The sequence below is a fragment of the Phaethon aethereus genome (genome assembly GCF_964289735.1).
Source record: "Phaethon aethereus genome assembly, chromosome: 3".
Classification (NCBI taxonomy): Eukaryota; Metazoa; Chordata; class Aves; order Phaethontiformes; family Phaethontidae; genus Phaethon; species Phaethon aethereus.
The window spans coordinates 79,782,287-79,793,398 of NC_138576.1; the positions used below are offsets into that span (position 1 = coordinate 79,782,287).

At 48.8% G+C, this 11,112-nt stretch overlaps 1 protein-coding gene across 3 annotated transcripts; it reads right to left on the reverse strand.

Moving 5' to 3' along the window:
- Window positions 1-421: 421 nt before the first annotated feature.
- TBXT (T-box transcription factor T) lies at window positions 422-9,510 on the reverse strand. Of its 3 annotated transcripts, none has more exons than XM_081998290.1 (8): window positions 8,376-9,510; window positions 7,928-8,192; window positions 7,200-7,334; window positions 6,345-6,406; window positions 6,191-6,252; window positions 5,075-5,248; window positions 3,340-3,469; window positions 422-1,449 (listed from the first exon to the last, which is right to left on the reverse strand). In XM_081998290.1, the coding sequence occupies exons 1-8, from the start codon at window positions 8,585-8,587 to the stop codon at window positions 1,182-1,184; spliced, it is 1,308 nt and encodes a 435-aa protein (XP_081854416.1). In that variant the 5' UTR covers window positions 8,588-9,510; the 3' UTR covers window positions 422-1,181. The 3 variants fall into 3 exon arrangements, with proteins under 3 accessions (XP_081854416.1, XP_081854415.1, XP_081854414.1); XM_081998289.1 differs by having other exon boundaries at window positions 5,075-5,251; XM_081998288.1 differs by having other exon boundaries at window positions 3,340-3,472; window positions 5,075-5,251.
- Window positions 9,511-11,112: the final 1,602 nt, after the last annotated feature.

Below are 11,112 nucleotides of genomic sequence, written 5' to 3' on the forward strand. Positions count from 1 at the left end.
ATTTTATCAAGACCTGATCTTTCCAGCTACTCAAGCAGTCAGTGTATTTTAAAGCTTAGTATATCTGCACTTTTCCCCCAAATTACTGGTAACTAGAGCTTTCCCTCTTACAATAAGTTAACTACTTACATCCATGCTATTCACTGTGCCGTTGGGTGACATATCCCACATATGATTGTCTTAAAAGAGTACACTGTAGGTTGAGGGATTATTTACATGTCTTAACATGTAGAAAATAAAGTTGTAATTTACCAAATAATAAATATAGATCGACAGAGTACAATATTGAAATAAAATAAGTTAGAATGATTCTCCAGGTGTTGAATTCCCTCCCTTAAGGCCTGAGCTAGAGAACATAAAAAACAAACAAACAAAACAGTGATGTTTTTTCAATGGCTGGAAAACATTTGGATAGGGGTCCTTATTAGACACTGCCTGTTTGAAATGAGATGTTTAGCTAAGCTGACAGGTATTTGAAATCTATATGATCAAACAGCAAAACTTACCTCTACAAGGAGTCTTTTGGGTAAAACAATTTAGACCAAACATTAATACTGAGTTTATTAGGAGGTTCCTGCAGATTGTCTCAACATTAATTCAGCAGCAAGGAAATAAGCATACAGTTAAGAACACAACGTATTTGTGAGGCAAATACGTGTTAGTGCACATGATTTTCCAAAAACTTCACTCCTCAGCTACATTTGTGCCTATTTCAGAATGCTTCTAACTAGATGGTTAATAAAAGCCTTCTCATGACTATAGCTAAGTTTGCCATTTAAAAAATTAACTGAAAAACAGTTAGGAGTAACTTACTCAAGAACGATGCCAAACTTCAGGTCCAAATACATCAGAACACTGAGAAATTTGGAATCCAAGTTTAAAAAAAAAAAAAAAAATCCTAAAACTTAGGTCTATCAAACATAAAATTAAAAAAAAAAAGAGAAAAAGTTAAAAGCAGTGGATCTGCTCTCAGAATTGCACGCTCACCAGGTTTGTAAACTCTACATGAAGTCAATGATGCACCGTTCGCTCTAAGAGGTATAATGTAGTTGCTCAATGCAAAGCAGTGCAGATGCTTTGTCTGTAATTTACTTCATGTCTCCTTTTTCTCTTCCTTGAGGATTAAGCATTTAAAGTAATTCAGTAGCTAAAAAGTCTGTCTTATGGGAAAAGGTCTGGGTTTACATGGAAGGGGGGGTGACAGGCGTCCACGTGGATGCTAGCCTGGCATGTGCAGAGGCGTCGTACTGGCTGTCGGGCAGGTCCGTGGGTGCCCCGCCGTCGTACAGCGGGGAGGCGGAGGAGGTGGCAGTGACCGGGTGCGGAAGGGCAGTGTAGTGCGCTGAAGAGCCACGTAAAAACTGGGAGCTCAGGCCGTTGGACATCCCGCTCGACTGAGACACCGGTGTGATGGTGCTGTTACTCACTGACCATAAGTTAGGATACTGACTGAAAGAGGGAAAGTGATAAATAAAATAGGTTATTAGTGACTCCAGTGCCTGCTGGTGGTTGCTCAGGTCACAACACAGCTCCCAGGCTGGGTTTGTTTGCTGGGGACAGTGAATTTCTTTAGGAAGCTGCGAGCCACTGCGAGGTAGGAAGGACCCCCAGGCAGGAGGTCATGTTCATGGCACCCCACCAATAAATCTAACCTCCCTGTTTCCCAACAGCGGGTCCAGCACTGGGTATGCCAGCCAATTTTAAGCCAAGCTAAGGAATGAACACGCTGGCCTGAAAAATGCAGAGGTTTGAGAGCCGATTCCCATGCCACGCCATGCCCTTTCCTCAGGGGAAAGCCACATGGTGGAGGTGGCTGGACACAGCAGTTGTTGGACCCAGACGGGTCGGAATCCATTGCTGTGAGTCTGTCAAAGCCCTAATCCCCCTTGAGTGCCTCTGTAGTCAGAGAAGGACAGATGCCTCCAGACAGCAATCCAGCCCTCCTAGGGCCTTGTTCCTCATCTTGTGTTAGAAGGGGAAGAGCTAGATCGATGGCTGCAGATTGCACGGATACTACAGAAAGGGCTGCTTAAAAGGAAAAAAAAGCCTTGTTGGGACACCACAACCTCCACTCTCTCTCTCCTCTGGGTATGTATACACACACGCACATGTGTAAACACACATATGAATTAAAATAAACAAGCTGATTCAAGAGAAACACTAAGAGAAAAAGTTCAGTCCTGCTGTGTAATATTACACAGAGCTTTCTACCTATCGATCCCAAGCAGTTTAGCAAAAAAGATAAATATTCTTCTTACTTTACAAATAGGGCCTTGGACAACAGAGGTGGCAGAAATGCCTTCCTCCAGGCCCCACAGTTCCAGTTCTACTGGTTTTATCTACTGGACAGCTCTTAGTTCAGCAACTGAAACTCAGTGGACTTTGCAACTTTCCAGATATGGATCTTGGGGACCAGACATGGAAAGAAGTGTTAAGACCACCTGTTTACTTCATTAACATACGTTCAGGACTAAACTTATGTTCAGTAATATGGTTATTTTACACTGGGTAATAGTACATCCTCTGATTAATAGCTAAGTGCCTATGTGCATGGTTCAAATAAAAATGCTTTCCACAGACAGAGTGGTAGATCTCAATTGCCAAGAAAGGTGCCCAAACCTCAGCCCTCTGTAAATAGCAAAGATTTTACCACCTTATCTGTATTTCTTTGAATTTGCAAGTTTAGCTCCAAGGAACTGACTGTAAACTAAATCTCTGCTAAAGGATCCAAAAGTTTAAATAGTTAAAAAGTACAAAGAGGACAAAAGATACATTTATATGATCACAAAATGGCAAAGGTTTTCCACAAGTGTATAATCCCACGCTATACTGGCTTCTGTGACAATGCTCAAGCAAAGAATTACTGCCCCAACCGCTTGCTCCTTCTTCACATTATGGTTCACTGCCCCTTCGTTTGTGGCAGAACAAGGGTTTGTGGAGATGGATGGGAAAGCAGCGACTGGTTAAAATGAAATAGATCAAAAATAAGCTTTTTAAACACTATTTTGCTTAAAAGCAAAATGGAGATGAAGCTTAAAAGAGCATCCTCAAAATGAACGGATGTTTGTCTAAGTGATTTGTAATGCCTCATCTATCAAATATTGCTGTCACAAGTATCTGCATTTCCAAAACCAAAACATGAAAAAAATAACTGTTTTTGTCTGTTTCTTCAATCTTTTCCTTGTAAGTAGTCCTTCTCTGTGCCACCTCCCCTACCCCCTGACGGCCAGTGAGTCACACGTGGCCATAAAGATTTCTAATTTACCTCCTTTTTCAGCCTTCTCTTCCTAGACAGTATCAATATAGCGATTTGAGGGCTGCTGAGGGACGGACTCCTACCTGGAGCTGGTAGCTGTGCCAGTGCTGTGGCTCATGGGCAGCATCGTTGTGTGTGTGGGCACTCCTAGAGAAGACCAGTTGTCATGGGACTGCAGCATGGAAAGGCAGGCAGAGGAGTTATCGGCATAGGCTGCTGAGGAAACAAGCAAGCACTTAAAACACACTAGCATCAGACCAAATAATGATCTTGTGTCCAGATGCAATGTATAATAGCTTTAAGCCACCCTCCCCATTACTGCCTTGCAAAAAAAGACAAACTTCACACACATACAGAGAAAAATGAAGTCAGCTACCGGTTGTGTCAAGTTTACACTTTCGCTGCCACACCCCTGCTGATGCCTTGTTTTGCTCAGTTTACAAAATCTTATTTCTATGAAGGCTCTATGGCCAAAAAGCTGCCTTCAAACCACCTGCTCATTCAGCCCATGCTTCCTTATTCGGTCAGTGGGAAGAGGCAGGCTGCTTATTTACACTATCCCAATCACTCTGCCGGGGCACCTTCTTTATCTCCATCACCTACACTGGCAGTAACAGACTGGCAGCCCTGGTTAACAAGCATATCCCTGGATCACACATCCCAGTTTTGAGCTGAGCATGCCACCACGGGCTCTGAAGTCTGCCTTCGGCACCATCAGGAGGGATTGTGGCTTAAACTACCTGGCTTGTGACCAAAACTGTCTGGCCAACGCGGCAGAGGCACTAGGAAGTTATAAAGGGAATCCTATACAGTCATCCGTAGTGAGAAGTAAGTTGCTGTGACAGCTGGTTAAGGGAAGCCGAAGAGATTCTTTGCTGAGGACCAGGGAACCAGAAGGAACACCAGAGGCATTTTGTTATTTTATTCTGTTTCATGTCGCAAAACTCACATAAGATTTCCAAGATGCAAGAAAAGTCCACAGAAAGCTAGTTTTCCACTTTAAAATGAACTACGAAGCGACACGCAAGATTGGTCAGGCTGCATCTAGAAGCCTGTGTATTACTTCACAATTTAAATTTTTTTTTTTTTTTTTTTAATGGGAACCTTCAATATCCATACAGGCTAACGGGCAAAAAATTGTTAACAGGCCTTTGCCAGGACGAGAAAAAAAGAAAGAAAAAAATCACTCTTAAAAATGCCTTCTCTCCTCTCCCTTAACTACCTACTACTTAAGGCACTAAGCCTTAAGCTATTTGGCTACTTCTGCACACAACTTTTAAATAGCTCTGCAGTTTACTCATCTCCACGTCGTTTCTGCGTATCCAGTTGTGACACACTCATTGAGAACAACCTTAACGCTCTGGCGTTAACTACGGCAGCAGGCAAGTAAACCTGACAGAACCAGGCCCTGGGCTATTACGAGATAAGAACAAGTGACACTAACAGAACCAGACGTACACTTCTCCATTGCGTTGCATTACTTATAACGAGTGATTAAAAGCCTCACTTTCAAACTTAACTTTAAAAAAAGTTCCAAGTAAGTTTAAGCTCACTGGTTACAAGAGTTCGAGAGCACAAGACAAAGCCAGCACAATATAATCTAATCAATTAGCAGGCGGCACTTCCTCACGCCCTCAGTTTCTCCATTTCTGGGGGCGCGCGCTCATGGCCCCTATTTCTTTGCAACGCCTTCTACCGCAGACGGAGCCAGATAGCGACCTCAAATTCCGTGGCACCGCCCGAGAGGCCCCACCGCTCAAAGCTCGCGCCCCTCGGCTCATTTCCCACCTTTTGCCAGAGCTGCGACACCGGACTTACTCGGCGAGTTGTTTCTGTGGGTGTAGGGGCTGGGGTAGGGCGCGGGACGGTGGCTCCTCAGCGACGAGTACCTTTCACAGCCGTGAGCAGGGGAGAGCGAGAGGGGGGCTCCGAACTGAGCGTGAGGAGTGGCAGGGGGGCACAGAGCCCCAGTCCCAGGAATAAGCCAGCTACCTACTGTGGGGAAGCGAGAGGTTTGTAAGACGGCTACGTAATGCAGCCAGGCGGGGAAAGAATCGCAGAAGCGACGAGGTGAATAATCGATCAGGGAGGAAACGCACACTCGGGGAAAGGGAACAGTTTCAACACGGCTGAAAAATCTGGATCTTTACAACTTTCTGAAAATGAGAAAACGGCTTAGAAAAGCCCTGTGCCAAGCTAACAAGTTTTTAATTACCACTTAATTACAATCACAGTAAGGAAACACTGAAAAGGTTAGACCCTCCCTGACCACATGGGTAGTGTGTGGTCAGTAATTGTTAGCGTAACCTTCGGCTTTAAATTGCTCTTTGGGGGTCTCAATCTATAGCTAAGCTCTGAGGTTTCTCAGGCTGCTAAGAAGAACTCTTAAAAATTAAGTATTTTCACAGAAACAAAATAATTCCTACTGCAGCTCCCCCCCCCCTTTATAGGCTGCAGACATTTTTTGCCAATAATCTGTTAAAACAGAAATCGTTGAAACACTAATGCTTTTTATCCATCTGAAAAAAAACTTTTTAAGTGAATGCCCCTAATTTTCTGAAAGTACTTAAAACATAAGTACTATTTCAATAATTTTCTGCTGTATTTTGAAATGAACTTTTGGCTCCATATCCGTATGAATACTGCTGTCCTTGTATACAATGGCAGCTGTCTTTTTGGACACGGAGGTAACTGCACGATTTGACTAGAGGATTTTGAATGTAGTACAGAAGTCTTGACCACATACACGTAGATCATAACGTTTATACAATAATAAACCTGCATGAACCACAATCATGAGGACTGGTAATATTACTCTCCCTATGAACTAACAAGACAGCCAGCAAACCCCGCTCTGGAAGTTTTGCTTAACGTAACAGGTGAGATGGAAGAAATCAGAGTTATGTTCATGATGCAGAATGAAAGGAAACGTACACTGCGAATACCCAGACTGCTGGTTGTCTCCCACTTCCTCCATCATCTCTTTGTGATCACTTCTGTAAAAGAAACCGTGTTGTACTTGTTAAGAATCTGCTTTTACAAATCTTTGTAAAAAACCCCACACACTTTAAAATTTAAGAGCTCTCACCTTTCTTTTGCGTCAAGAAATGCCTTTGCAAATGGATTGTACTTAATTTTTAAAGCTGTGATCTAAAAACAACAACAAATATCTTTATTTGCATGTATCATCATTCAACATCATACAGCTATTGGGATTTGAATTAGGACTATCCATTGAAGTTAGTGAAATCACAGATTTTTGAAGAAATAAGATTAGGCACATAATACCAACCTATGGACATCAATTAAACAGCCTCTGAGGTCTGAAGTATTAGCAGAGGGCTAGGAATTAGCCCCTCTGCCAAATTCTGAGAGACTGAATCGCCTGGGTTTATTGATCAGCTAAGGAAACAGCTAAGAAAGGTAGTACTCTAAAGAGTTATAAAAAGCTTCACATTTCAAGCCAGAGCAGAATGGGCATCCAAAAAAAACCCACTAACCTCAAAAAGATTGGTAATTTATGGATTCGTTGAACACAGACATGCTTTTTGGCTAACAGAGAAAGGCCAGTTTTGAAAATAGCACAGTTATTTCACCGTGCAGCTGAAAATGACAGCTGTATTTCTAACCATACTTGTTTGCCCCGCAAGAATCTTTTAAGATTTACTCTCCTGCAACTAATCTGCAGTACATACTGAGACAAACAGAGATCAGAAATTTGTGCTATTATACATTCATATGGCTTTTACATATATTAATTTCATGTTTTATCCTTAATAGTTTTATCTTCAAATAAAGATTTGATATTTCGTGTTTTATCTTCAAACAAAGCACAAAAAGAGCTGAAAACCGTCAAAGAAGATCCATTATTTTGCTCTGTAAAATCCACTTTACCACGTGAAACCTCCTGGTACTTGCACCCTTTCTCCCCTGCTGTGCATACCTCCTCGTTCTGGTAGGCCGTGACGGCTATGAACTGGGTCTCTGGGAAGGAATGGCTGGTGATCATCCGCTGCGGGCCACCCACTCGCACTATATGAATCCTCGGCTCATACTTGTGCAGAGAGTTGAGCATGATCTGTGGGCAGAAGGACGGAGCAGGTGAGCAGGGCCCGAGCGGCGGCAGTCGCTGGCAGGCACAGAAAGCACCCAGGTTTAAAAGTATCTGATGGATCCGTCTTCCCAGCAGAGGAGGAAGAGGCAACAGGTACGAATAAACCCTAAAACCAAAGCGGTAAGGAAAGGATAGGAACACCACCACCAGACACCCCAGCTTTTTGCCTCCTCGTCCTCATCCCCGTGACTTGGCAGGGCGGCTTGCGTAGCCACAAACGCCTCGGCGATGGGCAGCCGGAAGGGTGCATCTACGACACTGTTGGCATCATCAGCTATTCAGAGCAGAAAGGCACTTTAAAAAAAAAAAGAAAGTAAAAACATCAAGGCACCCGTCCTCGGCTGAAAGACCATCTCTGCTGACAGAACGCGGTTCGGGGCGGGGGACGACGACCCGCCACCCCCCAGCCCGGCACGGGGGGTGGCAGCGGAATAAGAACGAGCATGACGAGCCCGGCAGGGCCCCGCCGACCCACAGCGGCCGGACGGGACGGGTCGGTCCAGCCCCGCCGAGCGGGGAGAGGGCGGCGCGGTCCCGGTGCCGGTCCCGGTGCTTACCTGCCCGCCGCCGTTGAGCTTGTTGGTGAGTTTGACTTTGCTGAAGGAGACGGGCGCCTTCATCCAGTGGGCGCCGAAGTTGGGCGAGTCGGGGTGGATGTAGACGCAGCTGGGCGCCTGCGGCTCCGGCTTCCCGCCCGGCACCCACTCCCCGTTCACGTACTTCCAGCGGTGCCCGTCGGCCGCCGCGAAGTCCAGCAGGAAGGAGTACATGGCGTTGGGGTCCAGCCCCGACACGCTCACCTTCAGCACCGGGAACATCCTCCTGCGGGGCGACACGGGGGCGCGAGGCTCGGCGGGGGGCAGCCCGGGGGGGAGGGGGGTGCGTGTGTGTGTCCCGAACCCCGGGCTCAGCCGCGGGGCCGCCCCCGCCGCCGGGACCCCCTCGTCCCGCGCGGGGAGGCGTGCGCGGGCCGGCGGGAGGGCGCGGGGCCCGCGGCACCCCTACCTGCCGTTTTTGGTGACGATCATCTCGTTGGTGAGCTCCTTGAAGCGCAGCCACAGGTCGTTGTCCTCCAGCGTGACCCGCAGCTCCCGCTCCGTGGGGTCCCCCTTCTCGCTGCCCGCCTGCAGCTCGCTCTCCACGGCGCTCAGCAGGTGATCCACGCGGTACTGCAGGGGCCTGCCCGCGCCCTCCGCGCCGCCGGGGGGGGAGCTCATCCCGCCTGGCGCGGCCGCGGGCCGGCGGCGGGGCTGGCTCCGCTCGACCTCCGCGGCCCCAGCGAGCGGCAGCAGGGAAGGCACCGCTGTTATACCCCGTCATAAACACCCCCCCGGTGACATCACAGTGCCGGCGGGGGGGCGCCGCTGATTGGCGGGCGGCGGCTTTGATCTCTCCGACCGGCCTTCTTCCCATTGGCGGCCGGCGGCCATATCACAACGGGGCCCGGGGAAACCTGTGATGTTTAATTGCAGCCCGCGGGATTCAACGCGGCTGTTTTATGTAAATCTGTCCCCAAATGTTGGCACCTCTGCCGGGGCCGCGGCGGCCGCGGCGGAGGAAATGGCCCATCTCGGCAGCAGCCGCGCAGCCCCCGCCGGCAGCCCCCCGGGCCGGCCGGTCCCGCGCGGGAGACAGCCCCGCCGCGGGCTCCCATTTAGGGGAAAAACAAGGGGGAAAAAAAAAAAGGAAGTCCTTCTACCCCGGCTGCCCCCCACGCCGGTCCCCACGCTCCCTTGCCACGAGCCGTGGCCCTTCTGCTAGAGCGAAAGTTGCAGTTGGCAGCGACACCCCTTGCTGGAAAACTTAATCCCCTCTCCAAAAAAAAAAAAAAAGGACCTGAAACCGCCCTGTAGAGCCGCTGACCAGAAACCCGGCACAGTAAGGGCACCCCCCGCCACCCTCTCCCCAGCTTTTAGCGATGGCAAGAGCCCACCCGTGAAAAAAAGCGCGGAATTTGCCTCCCATCGCCAACACGGGCCGTGCCTTCGCAGCCGAGATGCTGCGATGGCCATCGAGCCATCCCACCTAAATAAAGTAAATACATTAAAGAAAAAAATCTAAAAATCAGAGCGATGGTTTCGAGCCATCCCACCTAAACAAAACCCGTACTTCTAAAAACCAGATCGATAGCTCAAGGCTTCGTTGCATCTAAGAAGGAGGAAACCCCCGCGAGTTTCTGCGGGCGCGAGTGGAGCCTGAGCCTCACGGGTGAAACTCTGCAAGGGGCTGGCTTTCTGTTCCAAGTGGTTTTGGCCCAAAAGCAAGGGACGGGGCGCGGGGGCTGTTTTGGAACGCTCCCGCCTGCCGGCGTTCCGACAGTTCGCGGTTCTGCGGGGCCGCGGCGGTGCGGGGTGCGAGGGAAGCAGTTTATGACCTTTCCGTGAGAACCCCCGGGTCGCGGGCGAGGCGGGGGAGAGGTGACAATGAGCAGGAAATAATAGTTCAATGGGGTCTCCCGAAACAATAACAAGTTCTTTAAACGGGAGCAGAGGAGAGGGGAAAGCGGTGTAAAAGTAGGGATTTCTTTTCCAACAAGCATCTCCTCTCTCTCTCTTCCCCCTCCAAACACCGCGCACCGTCTCTGCCGGGATTTTTAAGGTTTTAGGAGAAAGTCCCCGGGGTGCGCGGGCAAGCTGCCTGGGGGCAGGAGGGGCTGCAAGTCAGGGCTACCGGGGAAGGAGTCTGGCAGGCTCAAGGGGTCCCCTTCGGTCCGGGCAGCGGCTCTTCCTGCAGGCAGGCACCCCTTCCCTGCATCCCTTGCCTACACCCCCTGCCTGCCCCACCATGCCCCGCGCATGTAGCTCTTATTTACCTGTGGTATTCCTAGCTACATTCCCCAGACCTGATTAAAAGAAAGCAGAATATCCCAACATTTCTCATTTTATAAATTTTCCATTTTCCTATCTAACCCGATACTGTTGCATACTTTTTATGTGCAATGTGATTTCTATTGAACACTTACCCAGGTGCTCTAGGAAGAAACACGATTAATTATTTTTAACAACTCAGTTTCAATTCTGGGTGTGATTTTTGTGGGAGCAGCATTGGAAGTAAAAATGCTTGGGATGCAGGATTTTTCCCAAAAAGTGACTTTCAACTACAACTCATTGGATAGATTGTAACATGCTGGGGGACGGGGTCTACAGGACATGCGTGTGATGCCTGGAAGTGCCGGAGCAAGTCCTCGGGGACTGCACGCTCTGTTCGTGAGCGGTGTGCCACAGCTGCTGGGCACCCAAGATTTTGGGGTGGCTACTCTATAGAGTTAGGTGGAGCAGCAGCCCTAGCAGTGTGTCTGCCTTCATCCAACTTCAAACAAACCCAAAGCTTCCGCTACGATTTTCGGTTTCTTTTCGGTTTAGGAGCGACGACTTACGGCTGTCCCTTCGCGGCACAGCACCGTCGGGCTCCTGTATTCCCCAATTCGCTCAGCTCCGCAGAGCCTCCCCCCCCGCCTTCAACCTGACACGTTAAATTCCGCACGCCAGCTCTCCTCAACCCCTGTCCAGAAACACGCGAAAAGATTGTTACCCCTCCAGCCTAATTCCGGCCTTAAAGCCTCCTCTTTCTGCCCGAGCCTCTGCCTCCCGCTTTTCGCCCGCCGCGGAAGGGGAAAGCCGCATTTGCAAAGAAGTTAGGGGTGAAGCTTACCGGATCGATACGTACCGGCTGCTACAGATAAGGTTCAGACGGTCTTTTCGCCATCGGGTGTTTATTTCACCTGAGGCGCTCCACTCGAAAC